Source organism: Notolabrus celidotus, chromosome 11 (assembly GCF_009762535.1).
Source record: "Notolabrus celidotus isolate fNotCel1 chromosome 11, fNotCel1.pri, whole genome shotgun sequence".
Classification (NCBI taxonomy): domain Eukaryota; kingdom Metazoa; phylum Chordata; class Actinopteri; order Labriformes; family Labridae; genus Notolabrus; species Notolabrus celidotus.
The window spans coordinates 30,830,482-30,857,377 of NC_048282.1; the positions used below are offsets into that span (position 1 = coordinate 30,830,482).

At 39.2% G+C, this 26,896-nt stretch overlaps 1 protein-coding gene and 1 long non-coding RNA gene across 3 annotated transcripts; one reads left to right on the forward strand and one right to left on the reverse strand.

The window, feature by feature from the left end:
• Positions 1–166: 166 nt before the first annotated feature.
• On the forward strand, positions 167–26,712 carry LOC117822174. Its single transcript, XR_004633135.1, has 2 exons — positions 167–348; positions 26,385–26,712. It is a non-coding gene; the product is annotated as an uncharacterized LOC117822174 (long non-coding RNA).
• On the reverse strand, positions 16,778–22,607 carry LOC117822173 (transmembrane and death domain protein 1-like). Of its 2 annotated transcripts, none has more exons than XM_034696851.1 (5): positions 22,444–22,607; positions 21,856–22,047; positions 19,836–19,955; positions 18,902–19,054; positions 16,778–17,113 (listed from the first exon to the last, which is right to left on the reverse strand). In XM_034696851.1, exons 1-5 carry the CDS (start codon positions 22,514–22,516, stop codon positions 16,848–16,850), a joined length of 804 nt encoding a protein of 267 aa, XP_034552742.1. In that variant the 5' UTR covers positions 22,517–22,607; the 3' UTR covers positions 16,778–16,847. The 2 variants fall into 2 exon arrangements, with proteins under 2 accessions (XP_034552742.1, XP_034552741.1); XM_034696850.1 differs by having other exon boundaries at positions 16,778–17,152; positions 22,444–22,601.
• Positions 26,713–26,896: the final 184 nt, after the last annotated feature.

The window sequence follows — 26,896 nt, forward strand, 5'->3', positions numbered from 1 at the left end:
TTGTTTTAAAAACAACTAAGCCACTGAAATGTGTCACTGACCTCATGTGTCTTGTCTTGTGTTTCCTGTTTTATGTTGAACCCCACCCTTGTCTCTCATCCTAGGTTTCTTGACTTCCTGTTCCCCTGATTACCCTAATGTGCTTCACCTGTGTTGTTAGCTCCACTCCCTGTGTGTGTTTCAGTTCAGTCTTCCCTCCCCTCTGTGCCTCTTGTTCCCTTATGACAGTGTACCAGTATCCCCTCTTGTTTCTTGTGGACTTATTTGACTTTGATTCAGCCTGCTGATGTGGATACCTCTGCTGGAACTGTTTGATCACCTGGGACTTCTGAACTTCAGTCATCACCTGTGAGTCTTGCAGTGTTGGTCACACTCTTGGTTCAGTCTGACAGCCATGTCCAGACTGCACATGTCATAATAATTACACAGCTGTTGATCAGGCCTTTACTGTTTTTCAGTGGTAGAGTAGTTGAGATGTGGTAGATAACTTATTTCTCATGTCTCCTCATATCATTTAATTGATATAAAGTAGAACAACATAATATGATCTTGAGGGCCAGAGCGTGATGCTTGAGGAAAATGGCCTTTAGAGGATCTTTTCTTTGTATTAGCAAAATACATTCATCCATAAACGGTTATTTAACCCTTACTCAAATTTCTCAGCTACACATTTTCCACAGCGAAAGATATAATTATAAGTTGCACAGAAATAACACCACAATATTACTTCCACTCTATTTCTATGTTTGCTTTGAGCTTTTGTTTCTCTGGAGATACAAGTTGTGACCATCTGATGTAAAGTCAAGATCTGGAGGAAATGAAAATAACTTCTTATCAGAGGAAAATAGAGTGAATAAGATGTATGGATGCTTGTTTGCTTTGGCCTTCCACACTAAAGAACTGGCAGAAACATGCAAAAAGTGAAGTCTAGCCTTGTTTCCTGTCATTTGTTGTAGTAAAAGGAGGTGATTTTTGTTGTTGATTGTATTGTACGGTATTGTAAGATGAGGGGTCATCTTATAGTCAGGGCTGCCATATATTTCTATATATGTGTGGGGTATATCATCTGCAAACATAGTTTACCTTCCTGTTTGTTCAATAGAAGCCATACATTTGTGGATTAGGCCACACACTGTCTCTGCTCTGTCTGTTTAGGATTAAGGGTGAATCCCTGTTTGCAGTGCCTTGCTCAGGGGCACATTGCTTTGTTTTGTGCTTTTGAAACTCTGCTTTGCCATACAGCTCTTTGTTACTGCTCTTTCTCTTTACCTTTATCTCAATTTATTACATTTATTCTACTGATGCATTGTTTGTTCTCATGTATCTAATTCTCTATAATCTTTGTCCTTTTTCTCTTTTTAATTTGACCTTCATGATAGTGTGACAAATAATTAACCCTTATCAGTAAAGTTATAGGCACGAAAAACACCAGTCGTTCTAAAGGTCATATTATTAAACTATGAAATACTTCAAATTAATCCTTTTCTATTAAGAGACTGTTTGAATGCACAACATTTTCAATCCCTGTAATGGCAAGTTCCCATAAAAATTAATTTTACACCCCTTGCACATTCATCGACCATGATGGTTTAATTAACGAGGCTCCTTTTAGAAATTTGAGATAGGAAAGATTTATGTATTGACTTTGTTTACACGCCCACTGGTTTCACACTATTGAGACTAATTGCATGATGTCGGAGGGTATCTGCATGTTGAGCTGTGGGACCTTGTCATTGATCACTTACCTGCTTTTATGAAGAGCTTTTCCTGTGAGATTATTGAGTTCTGACCTTTCAGAATAAAGATTTAGAGTTGGGGGGTTTTATTATAAGGAAACAGGAAACCCAGTTTTATCAATAAGACTTTAGACTGGGTTCCTTAGGAAATTAAGTTGACAGAGCAACCAAAACCAGCTCTGGAAATTTAAATAACGGCTGCTTGACATTGATCAAGCGATAGCAGTTAGTGCTTTGCATATGCATTTTATAGCCTTACGTGTAGGAATCTGTTGTGCTTCATTAACAAATCGCTTCGCAGCCTGGGAATCATAAATCTTGATTGTGCCGTGTCAGCAAATTGTCTTTGGACAGGGTTTGTTTGCAAATGTACCGAGGGCAAATCTGACCACGATAGCTGGTATTAATTAATGCTGCATATTGTCTCATTGCAGTATTCCAACAGCAATTAAACGCACCAACAATAGAACAGTCTCTGGTAATTAATCATGGCATAAAATTATTGAGTCTGCGTGTCTGACTGGAGGATGGTTAATTATTTATTGTTGAATTAAGTCACAACCCTGTGTCTGATGGAAAACACTGCTCAACCTGCTCGCCATTTTTGTTTTCTCTTTAGCGACTTGCAAATGCAATAAGTTCTTTCATTTCACGGTGCTGTTGTTTCATTCAAATTAATCACTTTGTTAATTTCATCAGAAGATTTTGACCTTTATGGAACGACACAAGCTTGGTACAGAGTTTTCAAATGAGGCTGTAATCAAAGTTTGAGAATATTACATTCATATGCCTCAGCGCTGACTGCGGGCCTGGCCAGAAACATCATGTTTGGATGTCCATCAGTCCGTCCGTCCATCTAGTATAGTGAATGCAATCTCTTCAGAATACCTTGAGGGACTTGGTTTTAAATTTAGATGATTGGATTTTGGTGGTTAAAGGTCAAGGTCTATCATCTCTTAATCATTTTTCACCATAACTTCATTATTGATGAGCGCTATCATGACAACATTCCATATAATTGTGGGCAGGGATTATAGGCATGATATCGGCATTGGCAGATAAAAGCCTGGAAATTAATTATCGGCAATGGCGTACAATGAAAATTTGATATGTACGACCGATAAGGTGATTAATTCATTATGTGATGAAATGACAGCTTCAACGTGTGCTAGAAACAGAAAGCAGACACATTACTGAATGTCTATATTTGAAAAAAGAAAAGAAACGCTGGACTTGAAGATATTTTAAAAGCCATGGCAGAGATCCACTGGTGTTTTGGTTTAAAAAGCGATTCCTGTTGGACTCTAGCTCTCTGAATCAATAAATGTGCTCCGCTAGAGAAGATAACTTACAGCCTGAGAAATAGGAGTAAAACATTTTATAAGATATGGCAACCCTAGGTCCACATGGAAAACCTGCCATCTCACATGATGGACTGTGCCATTGTATAACAAAATTGTATTGAGAATGTCTTGAATATCACCTTTGAGTTGAAGATTCATTTTTGTCTCTCGTCTATTCTTGTAAAAAAAAAATATTAAATGATTAATTATTATTTTGTTTTGTTTTTCTATTTTTATTGTTATTTTGGAACTACCTACTGTCTGTTTTTATTCTGTAATATTAACTCCTCTCATACAGGCTTCCTTCTTTTCTTTTCTGTCCTTTGTTAAAGTCTATTTTCTGTTTGTTTAACCCTGTAACGCCAAGCGTATCATATTTCATACATACGTTTTTGAGACCTCTACATAATAAGTTTGATATATTTTTTCTGAAAAAAACCTGATGTATACAATTAGATACATGCAGTGCACAGATAATCCACCAGGTGTGAGTACTTAATGCACCCAAAGGAAGTCACTTGAGACATCCAAAATGGAAGCTGTGGATCAGTGACCCACTCGAGGTTTTTCAGGGATATTTTTTACCAATTTTGAAAAAGATTGGATGAAAAAAACTTTCAAATTGTTACTGAAACTTCAAGAGGAATAGTTACTGGATTGATGCAATGTTAAACTAATTTATATTTCATAACTTAATTTATAGTCAAACCATTTTGAAAATGTGTCCATCAAAATTGATACCCCAGTTATTTATTTGCAGACATGTCAATCATACTTTTATTAAGTTCCATATTTTGTGTTCCATAAAAGCAACATGGTCTTTTTGTGATATAAGAAAATGTTTAAATGACATAATTTGGTATATTTAGAGTAGAAATGGAGATATTAATATATGTATATTGTATTTTTATATATGCAACTTGCTGTATCATGGTGATTGATGACTAGTTGAATGTTGCCATGGCTCCCTAGTAAATAATTATCTTTTGCTCATTGAATTCCACTAAAAATGTAACAATTCAGAGAAGAAATATACAATTAATTTGTTTTATTTGCTACAAAATATGTATGACGTTTTCATGTAATATACAAAAGAAATATTTCTAGTTTTGAAATTACTTTGGGAAAAATTTGAAGGAAACTCAAAGCTTGATAGGCTAAAAAATGTTGGTTTTGTATGTTTTAGTTTGTTTAAAAAATAAGAAATTTTGAGCAAAAAATGTACACCAAAGTACAGATGTATCAAATATGATACAAATTAAAACTTATATATGAAAATTGCTATTTAGTTTCTTTTTTTGTATTTGTCAGAGGGTCCAGTAAACACTCCATTTTCAAATAATTAGAATTATCTGTCAATTATTTGATGGTTCAGGCTTTACAGGGTTAAATTTGAAAAGCAAAATAAAATATTAATACAAAAAAAAAGCAAGTAATAGGCAACTTCAGCTGCATGCATCCTTTACAAATGTCTTCTGACTATAATTCAATACTAATCTGAAGAGTATATTTTGACATTTTAATAACAAAATAAACTAGGATGAATTCCCAATGACTTCTTCTGTTTTCAAAAGCTGTAGTGAACTCTACAACCACTGACACGTTCAGTTATGTGTGATGTTATTAGGGACGCCAGGTGAATTAAAAACCCTGCGGTTACTCTACCAATCAGAATTGTTCAGAAGTGCAGGACCTGCCCTCCATAGTCCCTGGACCTTTGAAAAGTACTACCCCCCAAGCATGGGCTTTTCAGGGGGAGATAAACAACCCCAGAACTTCAGAAAATTTGACCCTGGTTCCTACGGTCAGAAAGCGCATAGTTCCTCAAAAAGACCCTGGGTAAAGTTCCTTTGGTTGAAAAGCACCTTAACAGAGTAGAGGAGGAATGGCGAGAGAAAATGAAACCAACAATACCACAAGAGTCATATAACTGTTCATGAATTGGTTCTGCTGGGGACTAAGCTCACCTGAGTGATCGTCAGTGTTTATTGGCAGGTTTAATGCATGTTTTCATTATAGCGTTGTGGGTGTGATGTCTGTCCTGTGATGCTACCAACCAGATGGCTTTCGTGCATATCTTGGTTACATCAGTGCATTATGTCAGCACTGTGTAGGTGGTCTTTTGGCTTCAATGCTCACAATGGGCAGAAATTAAGTGTTGTCCATTCTCCAAACGGAACAGGTGGAGACAAATATATGCAAGCTGGTTGCTCTTGTATTCTTCTGTATTATTTTCCTATTAAATGGTGACAGGAGTTTGTTTAAAGTTCATGAACATTGTTGTATAAGAGTAGGAACAAGTAAAATAACACTTAACAAAGATAACACATCTGACCTTCCCTCTGAACATAACCAGACAAAGATGGATTTGCAGCTTTTGTTTTTGACAGAAATGCAAATGAGTGCCATTAGTGAGCTGCTTTTTTTATTTTTCAATCATTCCATCAACTCATTAAACAGAGCGGCAGGTACTGTTTGCTCTCCTGTCCTCCTATTCGATGAAAACGGCAGCGTGATGACTGCAGATAGCAGCTCCTCACTGAGCTGTTCAGTATCAGCGGGGAAATTAGACGAGACAATGCAAAACAACGCAGTGTGGTGCAACGCTCAGGGAACTCATTAGAACAGTACAGCATGGGAGGAAGCCGCATGACGCTTTGCAACATGTCATCAGGGGTGTTGTGAGTGTTATTACACAATCATAATTTGATAGCTCGTGCACAATTACTTCATTAATTTTAGGAAGCTTGCATGATAAACCCAGGGGCGGAAAAAGACATAACTGAGGAAAATTTTCAATACAGTACTGTGAGGAGGAACTCATGATTTTAGTTTTAAATTGATCCACTGGGGTGTTGGTTTGTTTGTGTTCTGAATCATCATTTCAGGCGGGGATTGTGATTCTATGTTGCTCAGACTTTTCTTCAAAGCACTAGTCTGCATTTATTTGACACAACATGGTGAAGTGAACCTGCAGAAATATTGTAACTTGGACAGAGGGTAGAATCTGGATGGCCTTCTTGGTCTTTTGCATTAATGGCACACTAGGTGGCACTGTCTTAAAGCTACAACCCTGAATAACAAATACAAAGTGGTCCTACCTTCTCTGTAGCCTGAAATAATGCAGTTTTATGAGAAATATCTTCTCTCTGTGTCGCAGTGTTGTCTTTCATGAACTGTAGTGGGTTATGAATTGTTGTTTTGTTTGATGGGAGAGGACTATGTTCTACTTTTCCCTATTGGAGGAGGTTAGGGCCCAGTAGCTCCTCAGGCTGCTCTCACATCTGTGAACAGTCATTATTCCCTAGCTCCCAAGACCAGCCATAAGACGGACACTGACGTTTTTTGCCACAGTGTCAACAGGCAGAAGAGGAATGTGCAGGAACTAATTTTCCCAGATTGATTTGATATGGCGTGTGTGATCAGGGTTGTTTCTGGGATCAATTTTGCTATTAAGAATAAATCATGGTTGTAATGGAGTTTTTGACCAATCAGAATCAAGTGTTTAACAAGACTGGAAAATACATTTCTGATTTTTTGTGGCCAATTGTTTTATTGGTGGTTTTTCAGTAAGTTGTGATTCAGCCATTTCACCAATGTACGGTGGCCCTGAAGTGCAATTCAGAAAACACACTAGTCCAATCAGAGACGAGTCATGTCCCCCGAGGGTACCTACTTCTTCCGGTTTGGTTAATGTTGTACTGTTTTCTAAATTGCCGTAGTGTTTTCTTATTTGCAGTTTCCTGATTTGCCGTTGTGTTTTCTGAATTGCTGTTGTGATTTGCACTTCAGAGCCACCGTACCAATGCTCTAACCCCACCCTACCCCATATGGCAGTGTACATAGGGCAGTAAAAGAGGAGGACAGAGGACAGTTTTCTGAATTGTTTTGTTTACTGTGAATGTTGTTGGGTGTTTAGAGATTGCTCTTTGGTATGTTCTTGTGTTTGTCAATATGGTTTTGTGTAAAAATGTTCTTCTTAAATGTAATTTTAATTTAATGCTGTGTTTATTGAAAGCTGTGTTTTGTGAAATGTGATTTTGTTCGGTGGATGTGGTTGTATTTTGTAAGATGCTTACGGTAGGTTGGACTCATGTTTTCTGAAACTATTATGAGAATTGACCTTCGCTTCATGGTCACCATACTTATTGTACATTTCCGGATCTCCATATAATAATAATAATTATAATAAAAATACATTTTATGTATATAGCACCTTTTAAAAACATGTTTACAACGTGCTTTACAGAGTGCAAGACAGAGCGAGTGAAAACACAAAAGCACATGACAAAGGGAAGGAGAGCTAAAATTAGTTAAGTAAAAACAATAATAAAAACCATGCAGAAATTAAAAAGTCAGTGATGAGTTAAGAAGTAAAAGCACATTTAAAAAAGAGTGTTTTTAAAACAGGACAAGGATGTGGCTTGCCCGATCTCCTCCTGCATGTCATCCCAGAGTGACGGGGCCCTGACCGCAAAGGCCGGGCCGCCTCTGGTTTTTAACTTTGCCCTTGGGAGTTCCAAGAGGGACCTGCTGGAAGATCTCAGGCAGCAGTTGGGGACATACATTGTAAGGCATTCACTTAGGTACTCCGGGGCCAGTCCATTTATTGCTTTTAAAAGTGAGTGTTAAAATCTTAAAATCAATTCTAAAACCCACAAGCAACCAGTGAAGGGAGGCTACAATTGGAGTGATGTGTTCCCTTTTCCTGGTGTGTGTGAGGAGTCTGGCAGCAGCGATTTGGATTGACTGGAGTTTTGAGAGGTTGTGTTTGCTTAGGCAGGTGTAGAGTGAGTTACAATAATCTAATCGGGAAGTGATGAATGCATGGATGACAATTTCGAGGTTATGTTGTGAAAATATACACAGACACAAAGCCACATGTGGTCACATCTGCAGTAACCCCTGTATGTAAACATGTTTTTGCAACAGACACGGTTATTCAAAATTATGTTGGAGTTGTGGAGGACCGCCAAAAGACCCATCAGTTCCACTTCAGCTGCATCTTAACAGGTTGACACACTTTATTAATGTCAGGCTTGAAGAATTGACCTGTCAGCAGTGGGGTTCAGCTGACACTTGAATCAGACTTTAGAGACGTGTAGCGGCCGTGTCTGAGTGTCTACAAACGTCTGTCTGACAGAGCACGCTGAGGCCATTAACCACACACGCATTAGTGAGATTGCCCCCTACTTCAACTGCGTAATGCATCAGAATCATTAACACAGACATTTGCAAATTAGCTTTCTAGTGAGCTCCACATAAAAAAAAACACTCCATACAGTTTCCCACATCATACTCATTAACCTCAAAAACAAAGATAACAAATGGAAATGAAAGAAAAGTAAAGGGGGAACAAATGGGTTTGAATTTCAGTGTTTTTGGTTCAGAGTAGTTTGGTGTTCAGCACTTGTTTTGTTGTGACTCACGGGAGCAGAGGAGCCATGCCTGTCTGAAGCTTAAACACTAGAAATCGTCTGCTTGTGTCTCGATAAACAGACAGACCATGCAGCCATTATCCAAAGCCCTTTACTGCTTTTGTTTACCTCTTCATCACATCTCAGCTGTCAGCACGGCCACTCAACCTTGATGATGATTTATTATTGCAACCAATGAAAGAATGATATTTGACAAGAGGCTTATTGCCTGTACAAGAGGTGATAATATGAAACATATGGACAGCACATATTATAAAACATGATATTGATCCAATGGTTGGATTTTAATGAGTTTAGTCACCTCATGTAAACATATACTGCAGTATTTGATGACTTTAAACTTAAACACCATGCAACAGAAACATCCAGATCAACTGTTTAATTCTTTATGACTGAACTGCAGTTAAAACAAATCATGATTAAAAGAAAATGTCTGTTGTTGTGATTGCATGGATGTGTGTGTGCGTGTGTGTATATGTAAATATGTGTATGTGTACTCTGTTCATGTTCACTGTATAGCCATAAGGAAGACATATTTACTAAAGGAAGGAAATTAATCCTGTGCTAGGCTCATCTCATCTAGCTATGTAAATAATACCAACAATATCTATTGACCCTGTTGTTGTTGTTGTTGTTGATGTTGTTGTTGTTGTTCAGAACTGTATTTTTGTTTGTCTGTGCCTTGTTTTCAAATTATTTTAAAATTCAATAAAGATAAAGTTAAAAAGAACAAAAACAAATCATGAATAATAAGGGAAGGATTCACATATTGACATGCATTCAAATATGCAAGAAATTTCACGAACAGGTTTGGTGAGTTTTTTTTTTCAGGCTTGCAAAGTATTTTGGTTTTATTATTATGAGCATAGAAACAGATAAAACAGCTGTTTAACTGCATAATGTTATGACTGTTTACCTTTTTGTGTTGCCTAACAGCAAAACTTCATGCTGTTACTGCTTCCCTACAGCTAAGGTAAAGCAATAAAGAACAACAAATTCTGTCATGGAAAACATTGGACAACATTTTTCCAAAAGTAGAAATGTTTCTCAGGAAATCGATCCCAGTATTTGTGCAATCAAAGCAGAATTGATCATGTACCTGAGGATCTGTTGCATTTCATACACTGCTCTCTACATCTAAATGTACCAATGTGATAATTACCACTAGTAATGTATATCTGGAGGAAGTAGAAAATGAAATGCACTTTTTATTCTACTGTCCATCATATCATGATCTCAGGTGCCTCCTTTTCAACAAAATATCAGAGAACCATCCTGATTTGTTTTCCATGTCTGATGAAGATAGACTTCAGTACTTGTTTACTCACGAAGTGTTTCAGTTTGCTCAGTTTGTGTTGAATGCTGTTCAGCAGCGTAGGAGCACACTCTATGTCTGTTGTCACTGTCAAATGTCTGAAGTGTACCACTTTGCTTTTTAATTACTTTAGGTCATTGCTGGACATGTGCAGTATTGTAACTGCTCTTCTTTCTTCTTTTTCTTCTTATGTTGCTGCTCCTATTTTGTTTTGTTTTTGTAGTGTCTTGTAAGTCCATTTGGGCTGGGCACCTTTTTGGTGAATGACACGATAAATAATAACTAAACTAAACTAAACTAAACTAAACTAAACTAAACTAATGTATAATATTGACTATTAAAAAATACACTGGATGCATTGCAGACACTTTAAACAGCTCAAAAGCAATAAAACTGCAATTTCCAGCTCTATTTTTCACTCAATATCTATGTTGATATTTGTTGTAATGACCAGTCTTGACCACAGGATGGCACTGTGGCTTTACCCATGAACCCTGCTGAGCTGCTCCTGTCTGATCAGCAGAAAAAAAACTTTGAAGAAGTCTCAGATTTCCCGAAGGAACCCATGAAAGACAAAGTTGTGAGAGCTGGAGCTGAGGCGATTAAACAGCAAGTCTGACTGTAAAAAGAGCTAGAGTTGTGATCTTGTTTCCCTGTGATCCATATATATTGAGCAAAGGCAGACTGATGGCTGAGCGGGGACTTTCTGCACCTCAGTGGACCTGCAGATGAATGAAGATGCAAATAGAGGGAGGGGGAAGTTAAAGCCTTTAGTGACACTAAGCGCACCCCAGAGGCCCGAGCACCAGAACGCTCAGCCTCAGCACATCAAGGACTGAGCCCCTCCGTCTGAGCGTCCCCCTGGCACGCATCACATCCCGTCCATCTACATTTTCATCCAGACAAACACTCTACTCCGTATGCTGCGCCAGGCCAATGACAAGAGACAGATGTGCCCTCCTCAGAGAATCCCCTTTATAAGCTGCTGCTCCACAAACTATTAAATAACCCGAAGAAAGCAGCAGAATAAAAACCTGAAAAGGACCTATTTTACATGAGAATGGATACGCCTGGAAACCGTATCCTCACACGTTGGCTTCGCCTTGGCTGTAAATGTCAATTTCATGTCAGATCCATTCTCTATTCAAGCATGACGCCTGTGATTGCTTCATCCTTTTTGCATGAGAATGGCTTGAAATGAACGTTGGCTCTATTCTGGTGCTCATTTACGGAAGACAGTGAATGCATCTTTAAAGGCCAGGGATGGAGACAATCCTGTGATCAAGTCCTGCTCATCATGGAAGATGTTTTGTGCACTGCGCCGTGTACTTTTAAAGCTCTGCACTTCATGCTCCGAGTGTTTAAAGTTTTCTTTATCCAGCTTCCAGGTGGGACCTTGGCTATGCTAAGCAGTGTCACAACCATGATGCAGGCCCCGTGTGGCATGCTGTTTCTGTGAGTCACTCAGGCATACAGTACTCCAGCTTTCCCCTCCACTGGTTACAGAAACACAGGTGAGCCCACAGCAGGTGAACCTGTCACAGTCAGCACCTGCAGGATCCCGACAGCCAGCAGGGGAAAACTGAAGGACAGAGGAAGTTTTGTTGGGAAGAGTTGTGCTGAGCCACCTGGGAAGTGATGAAGGTGAAACACAGTGTAGTCCTAAACACTCACAGAGGGACTGACTAACTGTGAACAAAATGTCAGGACAAGGGCAGCACTGAGCTCACTGTTTAGTCGGTTGAATTGAACTTGGCTGCGGCACCACACCAAACCTCTTAATCAGCTTCCATGAGTGTCATATTTCACCTGTAGGAAGTTTCATCAGATAACTCTTCTCTAAGCTGGCCATTTAAACATTTCTAGCCAGACAGCTTTTTGCATTTCAAGTCACATCACTGTCTTTTCTGCTATATCATCCCACCAAATGAAGGGTTTTGGATAGCTGCTTAAGTGAATTACTGCTCAGCTCTCAGTTCCAAAACCACCAAAGAGTATCAGAGAAGATTTGATTTTTAATATGACACTGCTTTATTCACTGATTTGTAATTACTTGGTCTGTGTGTTTGAGGAGGAGGAGGTGGACCTTCTTTGAAAATAATTTGGCTTGGCATAAACCCAAAGCCTGAACTCATGAGGAATCCTAACCTTAAAATGAAGGAGCGATGCACTGATTGTGCAAATCAGGACTGAAACTTGTGTTCAAAATGTAAATGAAGCCAATTCCCCTTCTGATGCTCTTGCATTAGTCAGTGTTTCTTTTTGTCTGATTTTAAAATGAGCCATGACATTTAACGTGTTTAAATTGTTGCCTGTAGTAGTCCTTCCTCCTTAAAATGTCACTGAAGCATTAGGCAGACAGACTGCATGTCGCTGATCTTTCTCAGAGACGTCGTCTTACTCCCACACCGCCAACTTTTCTTTTCCCATTCAACAATAAACACAAACCAGTTTATCAACAGGCGACTTCTATACAAGTTTGCCAGCATGAAATTCATGTGATAAAGAAAAGATGCAATACTTTATAGATAAACAGCTACTGACATCTGTGCATGGCACATTACTTGCTTGATTGGCTGATGTTGGATAACAAAAGCAAATATTAGCCAATAATGTAGCTCCCAGGAAAGTTCAGGCAAGAAGACGTTATTTGTATTCACAGTAATAGTGTAATTCTGTTCTCCTCACTCACACTTGCTCTCTCCCTATTTCCTGCAGTCATTGTCTGGGGCTGTCATTGGTTGATCAGCTGTTTCATCAATAGCCTTTTCATCCAATAGCATGGTGGCACAGCCTCACTGTTAAGCCGCAGGTTTACATAGCTCTGTACCTACGCAGAAGCCACGAATGCTAGCTTGACTTGCACCTCCTCATAATTGCACTATGCTTCCAAACTACGCAACCTGCAAGCCCTGTGATTGGTCCACTTAGTGGCGGACACTGCCTACTGTGATCCAGTGGCTGATTATTCCATTCCCTCCAACATCTCCTGTCTTTTCTTCTTTACAATAATTAACAGTATGACCAGCTGCTTCTCAACATCTATCAGCTCCATTCCAACATAATACACTCTGATTCAGCTGCCAGAGATTGTAGTGGGGCACAGAAATCACACTGCCGACTAGCATTTGAACAGAGTATTGCAGAGTAATATGGCCACTTCAATGCACAAGTATGTAGTGCTCATGTTTGCCACTACAGCATAGCTACGTTGTAAAGTTAATGCAGAAGTCTAAACCAGGCTGTAGTCTTTCACTTTTTGCTCTCTTTTCTGGTCCAAGCAAGTAATGGGCTGCCACCACTGCCAGTGTCCAGACTCCATGGGGGGGAACTTCCTGCTGCTGCTCAGATCCTTAGATCTCAAAATCGTCCCACAGAGTCCACCCACCAAAGACCGTCTGTTGAGTCACGTTATTTTCATATTTGTTGCAAGAGATAACCTTTCATTCTTCACCTTGTCTCCTGATTGAACTGATGTTTACCTGATACAGAACATGCATTCCCTAAAATTTAGGCAAGGGCCCAGCAATTAGCACTTGGCACCTCAGCTTGTAGACCCTCTTGAGGACTAATGCGTGCTTTATTTCAACATGAAATGTTGTGCAAGCCTTTTGATCACCACATTTGTTTGTTTTGGAGAGATCACTACAGATGAGACTCCTGGTAAAAATCTTAAAAACTGACAACTGAAGAGTCAGTATTTTGTATTACTCTTTGAGATTTACACCCTGTGGTGCTGCTGCTTCTGCTTTGCTCTGTGTACAAAGATATGACTAAAATACAAATACAAAAGACATTTTTCTGGCAAAATGCAGGTCAACTTGAGGTCCTCTTGACTGATTCAAACCATCGACCTTTAGGCAGCAGCACTCGTCTTTACTTCATATCATTGGGTAACTGTATGAGCGGAATATGTGCAGATTCTTCTGAATTTAAGAGCAGTATACATTGTGTTTAATATTTAGTGGTTTTCAAAGTGGAGCCTGTGGACACCGATGGGACTTGTAACAGCTTTCAGAGGTCCCCAGCATTTAATGTTCCCTATAATTTGATCTGTAAGTTACACTATGACAGACTGTAAAACTATTCTGGTGAGGGATTTGATATCCTTCTGGTGATCAAACATTTAAAGGCAGAAATCCAATCATAAGGAGAGGCTTGGACAAAATCCAATCAAATGGAGCTCCCTGGTTTTTAGTCTGTCAGGTTGAAGACTTTTGAGAAGATTTTAAGATCAACTACGCAAGATTATTCCTTTAAGATGTTTCTGATCCAAAATGGATAACTTTGTAAATACACATAAAACAGAACGAATGATGTATTGTTGTCCATACTCAGAATGATGCCCTTTTGGCCTCCTGTATAGTTCCTCCTACAGTTCTGCTTGGCACTTTAATTTGTTGAAATGCTGATTTATGAACTAATTGTCTGTAATTGCTGCTTAGTGCCACTGTTAATCCATGCTGTCTGCCTCCTGAAGCACATTAGGCCAGATTTGTATAATGAACTAATTAGTTCAATTATGAAGAAGAAAGTAGGGGTAGCATAAAAAAAATGGGAACAAGAAGCTGGAAAGTAGTCCCGTGCCACAAAGTGTGTTTACTGTCTTGCTATTATGAAGCACACTCAGCAGACTGTATGAAAATAGCCTTGTTGTGAGCAAATAATTCCCTTTATTAAATCTCGCAGATGTCAGAGCTAATATGAATTTTCAGTTTGGTCTCTGAATGACACTTTCTAGGTTTGAGTAGCTGCAGCATCTCAAATATCAAAATAGTTTGGCTTGTAAAACATCGTTCTTAAAATAAAATATCTCTCTGTTTCCGATCCGGCTTTTAGTCCCCCACCAAAAGTGTCTCATTGTCTGCTAGCATTGTCATTGTTATTAGTCTTTTTGGATTGCCTGTGGAGGTATCAGCAGACTCCAAGGAAGCGAGCGCCAGGCTGGATAATTAGTCGTTCTTCAATGCCAGCCGGGCACATTGCCGTCACTTGGAGGGGAAATGGAAAGTGGCATCACTATCACAGTAACACCGGAACAACCTTTGGTGTGAGGGCTGGGATCCAATGCATCTGTCACACCACTACTGATCTACCCACAGGCATGACAATACCGGGTACACATCTAGAGATACACAGAGTGGATAATTAGTTTATCTGAAACGGAATTATTATCTTGTCATGTTTGTTATAATTTGTTGTGGTGCACTGGGATCAATACTGAGTTCCTGCATTGGTCCTCCTGATCATTGAAGACGACTGATTGGGAGATTTAGTTCTTTTGATCCATCTTTAACCCTCTGAACTCTGCCATTGATCTGTTGTGTTGTTTGTGTCATTAAAGAGGGGCTATTATGCTCATTGTCAGGCTTTATGTTTTCCTTCTGATAGCTTGTAGTAGCTTTACATGATCTAAAGCTTAAGAAAAGTTTATCTAACTCAGAATAGCGTCTTTGAAAACGCTTCATTTCATCTACTGTCTCTTTTCTTTTATTCTGGAGAATATTCTGAAGAGTGTTTGTCATTGTTTTGGATTATTGCAATGATAATAATTATACATTTGCATAATGAAAGCATATTTGTCCACTTCCATGTTGTTAAGAGAAGCAAAAATATGAAAAATATATCTAAGAGACATTTACAAATGCTAAACAAATTGGCAACTCATTTGTAATTAATTATGAGTTAACCATGGAAATAATGCGATTAATCACAATTTAAAAACTGTTTTTGAGCACTAGTTTTTATATTAGATTTTTTCATACACAATTTCGGAAACAACATTGTCTCTCAGTGAGACCGTGGTTACACTCTGCTGCCCATGAACTATAATGACATTCTAACCCGATGTAACACAATAACATCATCGGCATAAGTATGTGTTGATACAACAACCTGACACAAAAAAACAAAAGTGAAAGCTCTGATGTTCTTCTTTTAAGTGTGATTTGGGGGTTTTATGCCTTTTTATTTAGAGCAGGGGTGTCAAACATGCGGCCAGAGGTTCCAATCCGGCCCGTGGAACGACTTTGCAAAGTGAAAAAATTAGAGAGAAGACATTAACCGCAATTTTTCAATAAAAGTAACTACTATTTCAAATTTGTCCTCTGGGGGTCACATAAAATCATAGTGCTGATGGAGCGCACCTTAACAGCACTTTTTTCCAGGACTTTTTTTCACAAAGTGAGAAAATAGATGATTTGCTGTTTGCATAATCTGGTTGAGATTCATAAAGACATTTTGGAGCACTATAAGGTGATCCTTTAACTACTAACACTAGCACTACACCCCTGCATACAACACTGTCCAGCAAGCAAACTGTTCATGCTGGAGCTGTGGGTTCCATAACAGTCAACTTTACCTTATTCATTATTATAATCTTATCTGTTCTTTTGCTGTAAACATTACACTCTGTGTGTCAGGTGACTGGGTAACCTGTGTGTTTGGTGTGTTTGCAGCAGGTTTCAGGGCTTAAAGAGTAAAATATTTGGCCCCACTCATGGCAAAAAATACAACAGCTGTTTCTGTTGAAAGATGGTTAATTAAATGTGAACATTTTCAGAATGTCCTTGTACTTTTTTTGCACTAAAACAAAGGGAAGCATTTAGAGTTGTTATTTACAGGTTATTATGTTGTGATTTTGCTGGTCCGGCCCACTTCAGATCAACTTGGGCGGTATGTGGCCCCTGAACTGAAATCACTTTGACGCCGCTGATTTAGAGGATAGGACCGTAGATGGAGAAAGAAACAGGGAAGAGCGAGTTGGAGATGACTTGCAGCAAAGGGTCACATGCTGGGATTCCTGGGCTTCTTACCTTAAGGACTGCAGCCTCTGTACATGGGGTGCATGATTAAGCTGCTGGACAAACCAGGGCTCTGCTATAGGATTTTTCAGGATAAGTGATATCAAAGTGATCAATCAGAATACTAAAGGAAAGTACAAAACTGTAAATATTTTTCATTTATTTATGATTGCATGCAGTTGCAGTTTCACTTTAAAGGCGTTCAAGACAACTTAAACCCTCAAATTGCCTCTCTTATGGCCCCTGTCCTCCAAGAAGCTCCCCTCTTCCGACGGTTTATCCTCAACAAGCTTATTGCTCGAGCGAATGTTGATCCTGGGTTGACAGGTGTTCTGACTTCGATTAGAGATTTGGACGATGATGAAAAGTATAACAGCACCTGCTAGCAAGGTACCTCCAAAACCCAGCAGGAAGCCATTTAAGATTGGCAGAGTTACGTCCAGAGGTCCTTTCTCATATGGCGGCACAGGAGCCCGCTCTACAATCAGATCCAGGTCACGCCATGTCAGATCCCTCACTAACACACATACACACACATACACACAAATTAATATACAGCACAAACAGGAAGACACTATAACCATCTCCAAGGACTGTGGGAGTATTTCTTTTAAGGTTTTGGCTTGAATGGAACACCCGGGAGTATTTGAAAGGGGGGAAAAAAAGACAGGTGATAATTACATTTTTGAATTTTGAGGCATCCTGGGAAATACTCCTCATAGAGTTAGAAGGCTGATGTTGAGAAGTAATGAGTTGGAAGCATGCCCACGGCCACCAAATCTAATCCGGCATCTCATCTAAACACTTAATAGATTCAGGGCTCAGTGAAACATATCGTTTGTCATTCAGACAGTCTCCAGGGGGAGAGAGACCAAAAATGTCCTCTTGACATCAATAGCCAGAGATATTCTGGGCTTGGATATGGACACACATGCTAAAACTAATTCTAATTTTTGGTGTAACAAACTCATGTGACTCTTTCAAGTAGAATTGTTCCTACAGACAATATTTCCTACAATGCAGTATCAGGAGTCAACAAATATACTCGTCTGATTTTCACCACAACTTATTTACCCCCCAAAATTCTACTGTTTTTTTTAAATATTATCTCATACAGTCATTACAAAAACACCCACACCAAAAGGAGGGAACTAAGTGATTATCAAACACAATTCAAAGCTTTAAAATTGTCAAGTTATATTTAGATTTTTACATATGTATATATTCTTGCACTGGTCTGGAGGTGTACTGTATCAGCTAGTATTTACCATGTGTTTTGATAATGTATTGGCTTTGTATTCAGTAGTTAACCTACACAAAGAGCAGGGGAGAGCTGATGTTTGCATGCAAGTGAACAAGAGTTTGGACCTGAGTGACGTCCCACTTAACAACCAGATATTAAAATGAACGCTTTAGAGCTCCCCCTACTGACTGGCTGCAGTATAGGTCATAAGCCCCGCCTCCCACACAGATGGAACGTAGGTCTAATACACGTCAAATACATTTGTCATAAAATATATCAGCAGGTGTGCCCAATGTACAGAGGCTAGCTAGAGGCCCTCGTCACAGAGGTCCCGGGTTTGAGTCCAGGCCTCGGCCATTTGCTGCATGTCTTCCCCTTCTCCCTACTCCCATACAGGATCGAATTCAATATTTCTCAGCTCACCCATCAGTGCATCCATGGACACGCCCCCACATACCTGAAAGAACTGCTATACCCACAAACCACCACAAGAACCCTCTGCTCCACCAGCACCAACCGTTTCCACTGCCCTCGCACCAGACTCCGCACTATGGGAGACCTGGCTTTTTCCTCCGCTGCCCCACGTCTGTGGAGTGCTCTTCCCGACCACCTGAGAGCATCCACAGACCACTGACTCTTTTAAAAAGGGACTTAAAACGTTCCTATTTCAGAGGGCATTTCCCTAGTTTTTATTTCCCTGGTTTTATCCATAGTTTTTGTCTGACCCTTCCCTGCTGCTTTTACTAGTTTTTATTCAACTACAGTGGTTTTAACAAGTGTCTGCATCTTACTGTTTGTTTTTAACCCTATTTTTTAGCCCTTTGAGATTTGCTCCAAATGTAAAGTGCGTGATAAATAAAATACATTATTATCATTATTCCCAACGTGTCCTGTCTCTCCTCAGCTGTCCTATACTTTCAAGCAGCCCGTGAACAGTATTTGAAGGAACACTTTGAGGCTTGGTCTGAACATAAGAAAGAAGTGAATCCCAACATCTCTAAACTCTCAAATATAATGCCTTACCCTTTCTCTTTCTGACTCTCTTGCCTTCACTCTTTCCAGTCTTTGTGTTTGGTTGCACAGTAGGGACATTTAAAGAGGCGACATATTTGTGATAGTCTTCTACGTAGCGTTTCAGGCTCAAGACTTTGTCCTGGTTGATGTTCTTCCCAACTTCTGTGAAAACACAAGCACAGAGACAATCTGTAAGAACTACCATGTCGTTTCTAGTCCTCAGAAGGTCTCTCCTCCTAAGAAAAATTGTAAATTAGTATTTAATTGTTGTTTTCTTGCTGTGAACATAATTAGTTCTGGCAGGAGAGCAGCGTCTGTCCTTCAGTTCAGAATGAAAGAAGCAAATTTCTACATATGAGTACATCTTGTCAGAACTGCAATCAAGTGCGTGATAATTGCAGCATTCTGAATCCACAAAGTCTGCCCCCCCCCCCTCTATATGTCTCATAACTCATCTCTTCCCATCCTCTCCTTGTCTTTTTTTCCTCCAAAGCTGCTGATGAAAGGAACAGATGGTTTGTTCTGTGGCTTGTGTCAGCTCCACTGAGTCCTCTGTCAGATCATTTACACCTCCTTCCATCCAACGCCGCTCGACTGTGGAGTTGTACGCACACTGGACAGCAACACATGCCAGAGACTGGCAGCGTGCGAAAATATGCCACTTGTGAAGTTCCAATTAAAAAGAATCTGAAAGTAATGAAGCAATTACGTGCTGTTGTTAAAGTCGTGAGGAGGCCTTTTTGACCGAAATAAACCAGCCTTTGAAAGTACACTGCCATGCGCCAAAGTGAGGCTTTGTTCCAATTCTCTTTTGTCAGGGGACGTGCTGAGATGTCTCAAAAACACTTTGCTGTACATAAAAAGTGAGCCACTTTTCATGTTTAGGTCTAAAAGATGAACACCAAGTTCTTCTGTGTTCTCTCCGTCTCCATTTGCATCTTACCAATGGCGATGTCTGTCCTGCCGATGTGCTGCAAGGCGCGGGTGAGCCTGTCGTAGTAGGTCTGCTCTCCATACTTCAGCAGCCAGTCTGTCAGGGCTGTCCGGCACTGAGCCTCGCTATCTAGTAAACACAAAACATATGGCCGTCAGACAGACAGGTCTTTGGCTGTCAGCATGCTGCCAGAAAGTCCCCGAGCTGAGTTGGACGTGTGGGAAACAGACAGCTTTCAGGGTGGACTTCAGCTCTATCTCATGACAGCTTATAGCATTTAAAGAAGAGGTCAGAATACTCCATGTCTTTCTATTGACAAACTCAAGTCCATATGCTGAAAGATTTATGATCTGGGGCTGAATGCCTTCCTGAAGACCATCATATGTAAAGGAAATGGGACAAAATCCACAGATATAGTAATATATTCACTTATATCATGTCATGTGAACAAACCATATACCATATGTGTAATTTACATCAGAATGGAAACATAACCACAAGAGACATTCTTTCTTTCCTGACGCCATTTATAATACTTGGACTAAAGATAACAGTTAACTACTACTGTGGGGATATAATGTGATTAAATATATATTTATTAAAGGTGGAAAAGCATTGAGTGCTGTCATTTTGCCAGCTTTGACAATAATGGATATGGGATATTAGATAATATCAGATGATGATGTCAACACTGGTACAGTATGTGTATCAAAACAACTTCAAAAACCACTTAATTCAAAGATTGATGAATTTATTATCTTCTTAATTATACTTTTTAATAAGGAAGTGCCATTGACTGTACATAGAATAGACAACGGGCCTTCATTCCCACCCATTTTGAGATGTGAAGCCAAAAGACTGCCTTGATGGGCACTGACATAGTGAGCTGATGAAGCCAGAACTACTGTGGAGAACACTTCCCATGTTTTATTTGTGATTGTCTGCTAAATTTTACTACCACTACTTACTGTCTTGTTTTATTTCTACCTTTCTTTCAAATTGTTTCATCTTTTTGTTATGAAGCACTTTGTAACCTTGGGCTAGGAAAAGTACTATATAAATAAAGTTTATTATTATTCTGATTATAAAACGTAAGAGATGGCCTCTAAAAGTACTGTCTTCACTTTTACTGTTGTGCTTTCCAGTCTGAAAACAGTCTATGAGCAGTAGACATTTTATCTTATAATATTAATACATTTTCCTGCACATGTTAACTAGCAGACAATACAGTCCACAGTCCTGGGGTCGTCATTTGCATCAGGAAACGCACAAACACATTTTCCTACCACAAACACATAACTTTTATTTGAAGTCTCTCTCAAGCCAGCTGACACCTAATTTAGGTTTTGAAGTTAAATGATAAAGTCTAACCTTTTTATTACACTACATTAATTGGTTCGTTTTTTTCTAAAGCAACAGGAAGAAGTGTGAAAAAGGCATCTTAAAACTCTCTGCTCTAATTGGCCAATCCTCAGAAAAGTCCAGTTGTAACATCCTGAAGTCAGAATCAGAAATACTTTATTTATCCTGGCGGGGAAATTCAGTCATTAATTGTTGCCCCTAGACACAATAAGTAAGAATATCAAATAATATCAATAGAAAAAAGTAATGAAATAAGATATAAATACAAATACATATAACAATATAAACATAGTAATAATAAAAGTTTGTTGCCCACAGAAGTGCAGAATAGTTTATACAAATAATCTAATAAAATAATGCAATCAGGCTGTTGCTGAGCTGCTTCAATTGCCTTATCTTGTTCACCTTGCATTTAGGAAGGACTCGGCATGAGTGAAACAAACAACCTTGGTCTCTTACAAAGCTACTCTATTTAAAGGAAACATTCCTATTTATCACTTGACTTACAGTGTTGCCATGCTAATCTGTACCTAAGGGAGAGTAGCAACTAGAGGAAAGTTTGTAAGATTTCTGACAGAGATTATCTTTATTTGTCTAACCAAGAAGAAGAACTGTGGACTTTCACCCCTGTCACTTACATCACTTGCAGGTGATGATGAGTACAAACCTTCTGTAGATGAGGTGTCTCTCTTTGCTCGTGGTTTGAGATCCACTCGATTTCTTTCTGGTGAGAGGTGTTCAAGGTGCTTGAAAATATTCTCCTCTGGATGTGAGAGGGCGAACATGAGGTCCTCACACTCACTAGACGTCAACAACTCCACTAAACGCTCCAGCTGATGGACACCAATGTCCTCCGACACTTTAAAACAAGAACACACTTCTTAGTAATCCAAGAAGAATACTTTTTTTTTTTTTAGCAATTATGCAACAGAACTGCAGCTTGAGCTGAACCGTCATGTTGAGGCATGACTACAGTTTGCTGTTTATTCCAGTTAATGGAGCGTGATGCTGACACTGAACACAACATTTCTGCACCATGCTTGTGCTCTCAATTAGCAAGAGCTGCCTGTGTGGCGTGAAGCTGTCATATTTCCCTCCTCAGCTGCACAGAATAGAAACTGAATAATCAACATTTCACAACAGAGAAAAAGAACAATCAGCAGATTCAGCCTCTCTGTGAGTTTGTTTCTCTTTTTTTCCAGGAGATTTTTTTAAACACAATTACTGCACCTGCAGCAGGAACATTTGCTCTCACCTGTGTCCTCCCCCTGCGTTGAACTCAAAAGCAGACAGACGAAGATGAAGGGACATAATTTCCAGACTTTCATGACTGCATTGGAGTATGGACTTTATACAGTTATGCTGCTATCCATGCCTGAAGTTTACTTTCAAACAGAGGATCATTCTGTCTCCATGTCTTCTTACTGCAACAGTCAACAGCAGTCAAAAGATGCTTTTAAGTATATGCATCAGGAGACATCACTTTTTTGACTTACCTGTTCATCAAGCATTTTTTGATAATCAAATTTACATTTAATTTAATAAATGACAAAAATAATTCCACAGGCTATTTACTTTGACATCCATTTTAATTTGAAGTTCTGTTTCATTCAAAGGTTTTATTTGCATGAAACATTCAGGTGCAAATTAGTTTCATTCAGTCGTACATCTTGCAATTCATACAATCTAACTCTAATGGTAGATCAGTTTTACTGCCTCACCTGCTGTCCATTGAGCTCAGACTCTTCCTTCTTTGGTATCCATGACTTTTAATATTCTCAGTGACTGTATCTTTGGTCAGCATTGTTGTGCTGCTGATTGTAAGGGGATTATTTTAGGTGTTAGGTGGTTGAAAGCAGTACTTGTCTGAGGTTGAACAGTATTGGGTGTTGTGTGAACATCAACAACCTAACACTAGCAATATTAAAACATTAGCCCAGAAAACTAAGCTAGGATGACACTAATAAACAGTCATCGGCATTACAGCAGGCTATTAGCTAACATTTTTCTGCTTACACTACTAGAGCATGCTCGGAAAGCGAACATTACCCTTCTTACATAGAGCACACTTAACTGGTTAAAGTTTGCTATCATTAGCCTGCTAAAACTAGAGCAGGCTAGCTAGAGCTAACATGAACATTCTCACTGTAGAGCAGTGAGAGTAGTTTAGGAGTTTTTACTTGATAAAGGGATTAAACAATGTATTGACTATTCAAATTGCTATTGATTTATTTTCTTACAGATGGAATCGTGTATTTACTATTGTGAAGTATTTACAAAATGGAGTGTGAAAAAGGGCTAACATGATTTGAAAAGACATGCTTTTTCTATAGGCCTACTAGTGCATGTGACAGCTGAGCAGGGCCGGCCTGTGCCATAGGCAGTATAGGCAAATGCTAGGGGCGCCGACCATCCATATGGGGCGCCGCTAAATGAGTGAGGAAGAAAATTTGAAGATAACAGGAAAAACAATATTGTTTTATCTAATTTAATTTGGGTTTAAATTGTGGAATGATGCCAGTAAACATTTAAAAGCTTGTGATTCATTTTTGGTTTTTAAAAATAATGGTATGCAAATCAGTTTTTGAAGTCTTTAAGTGTTCGTGATTTACTATTTTTGTTCTGTTTTTGTTGTTTTCCTTTACACTTCGGAAGCTGTTCGCTTAATTAGATAGAAAATGTAGGCTAGGCTTAAATAAGCATTTAGCTTCTGCCTTTTCAGTCATCACTTAATACATTACTTTTGCTTTGTTTAAAGTGTCTACAGTGTGAAAATTATTGTGTTATATAATGACTGAATAAATTCTACGACTATTACATTATTTCCTTCTAAATATCAGTGTTATTACCATTTTATTAATGTTCTTTTAGACGTCATTTTTATTTTAAAACAAAGGAAACCTGTAAAACACAAAGCTGGATGGCAGTTGTCTTTCAGTGCATATGTGATGTGATTGTTGGAGTTGGTTACAATACAAGGGGCACCAGTTAAAATCTTACCTTGGGCACCAAGTCGGATAGGGCAGGCTGAGTTTATACTAAGACTTGCACATCTGGTCAAAGTTAACCAGACCACAAAACATAAACTGAGAATCTTCAGAGCATCTCGGCTTGGACTCAGCCTCCTCCCCTCTAAGCTCTGTTTATGTTATGTTGTCTGGGAGACTAGCATTGCTAGTAGCGCTGCACTTTAAAGCATGACATGTTGCTAATAGCTAAAATATACACATATAGATTATAGGATATAATTCCATTTCATTTAACCGGGACTTTGAGGGCACACTTTTATTTATAGGAAGAACCACATGCGTAACCATGGGGAATAAATTGCTCTGTGGTATTTTTTATTATTATTTTTATATTCTCAGCCCCCAAAGACTAAGAGGGACTGATCTGCAAAAACTACAAAGCTTTTATTCCACATATGGAATCTGTGTTATTGAAAAGAGCTTCATTGTGGAGTAGAAATTAAATAATGATGTTTGAAGTATGGAAACAGAAAAGACTATTATGTTTGTGTCTTCGCCTTTGATGTTCACTTCTTGAGAAAAATACTGAGAGTAGTTGAGATGCATCTCTTTAGCAAGGAGAAACACGTTTAATGACATGATTGTGTGGGCTACAGTGAGGGCATGTTTTAAATTGTTAATAAGCTTCATTTGCCAAACAGTAAAGGTTGTTTGTGTGGGCTGAGTCTTCAACTCTCCATGTTGGCTAATGAAAAAAAAAAACCTGCTCTGGGGCTGAGAAGCACTGAAAGTTGGGCGTGGGTGGTATAATGGCTCTGTGATGATTTGAGATGTTGCACTTGTAGGAAAAAAAAGAAACACAGGCCACAAGGTCGAGGAATTTATTCATGTTTGAAGTGCTCAGTATCGTAACGAAAAAGTCTACATGCATTACACATTTTGTAGTATTTTGCAAGAAAAAAACACACAAAATATCACAAACAACATGATCTTGAAAAAACAAACTCAACACAGTTTGAAGCATTCAAAATGGAACAAATTGAGTTAGCTCTTTCACTTTTTTTTCACTTGCCTCCAGGTTTTGCGAATGTTAGCTTGAGTAGCTTTATCCCCATGTCTCTTACACTTCACACCACTGAAATCTGGTTAAATACAGATACAGACTCCGGTGGAATGAAGGATAGAACACATGGAATAATCTTGCAGTCTGTCTGAAATATAACACAAAAATATGCATAAACAGCCATTTCTTTTCCCATGTTGAGATTGTGTTGTGGCTCTAATTCACATAAGTTCTCCCAAAGTGATGCACCACGATCAGCGTGTTTGTTGCAGAAGTTTTTAAGCCTTATTTTAAATGTTAAGCTTCAGGACGAAGGCCAACTCCAGCACCTGGTGCAGGGCGAGCGGTTGGACTGTGTGATTTACGAGGAAGCCTCCGAGGTTGAGGGGGAGGCGGTGGGTGCAGCAGGGATGGGATCTTGGCCTCTCCCTTTTTTTCTGGGCTGAAGTTTGAGCCTGAGACTGAACGAGACCAGGCCTGCCCCACTCTCTGTGGCTGCAGGCTTTCAGGCTTCTCCTGTTGAAATCCTCTGCTCTGGCACGTTATCACAGGCCTGAGCTGAATGACTGTTTAGTCATCGGTGATGCAACCCCCCCTAAAAAATCCCCCTCCTCAATCCCACCACTGCTGCCACCAGACACCACACAGCCTGCCTCACTATCTGTCTGCCTCAGAGTCCTGCTCCAAGGGAGACACAGAACCAACCAAACGCAGCGCTCACTCCGAACACCTGAGGCTTTCTGATAGTCAGACTTTCCCTTCTTTTATGCACTTACTTCTACACTTTTTCATTCAGCTGCTGCCCTCCTGTGCCCTTAGATCTCTGCTGGGCCATACTGAATCATGACCAAAAAAGCTTCTCCTGATCTTATCGTCTTTAGAAAATCTCTTTTCAGCACATTATTGGTTATACTTGGAGCCCCAAACAAATCTACCCTCTGAAGTATTTGCAAGATTAGACTTTTGTCTTCCTCTGTGCATAGATAAACACCTTACCTTCCTTAAAATGCATTACTCACCTTATTTGCTCCAGTAGCTCCCAGGCGATTCTGTAAATGCAAAACAAATTGCAAGAAGATTCAAAGCAGTCCTCATGGGGACTGAATGCACAGCTCTCAACGTGCTGTCTGTCTCCTCTCTGACTTTTTTCTCTACCTGATTCAGGTATTGTCTTTTTTAGAGAACTTCTTCGACCAATGAGATGCCAGCACCTGAGGAGGACCGCCCATCTGACAGCCTTTAGAGGCCGCCACACCCTGCCATGTGGCGAGGTTTCACTCCCAGGAATGATGAAAAAAGAGTCCGTAAACACAGAAATTAAAGTAAATGTATTCCCAAATCTGTTGTAAACAAACTTGAACACTTGAATATAATCATCTTTTAAAAGTGTGTTTGTAACAGACATTGCATCCTCTCTATTTGGAACGCTTTGAGAGAAAACACTATGGCAGGCATGGTCTTACAAATGAAATTAAATGTAATATTCCTCTAATAAGGGCCTCATGTTCATTATTTGATGAGTCTCTGCTGTAATTTGTTCATTTTTGTCTCGCTCTCCAGAGTAAGCCACATTCTTCATTAGGCCTGAGCATCTCTGAAGCATTTCAGAAGCCCTTCAGACCCATTAACATGAAAATATTTGAATGATAATTTGCAGCTGTTACAAGAAAAAAAAA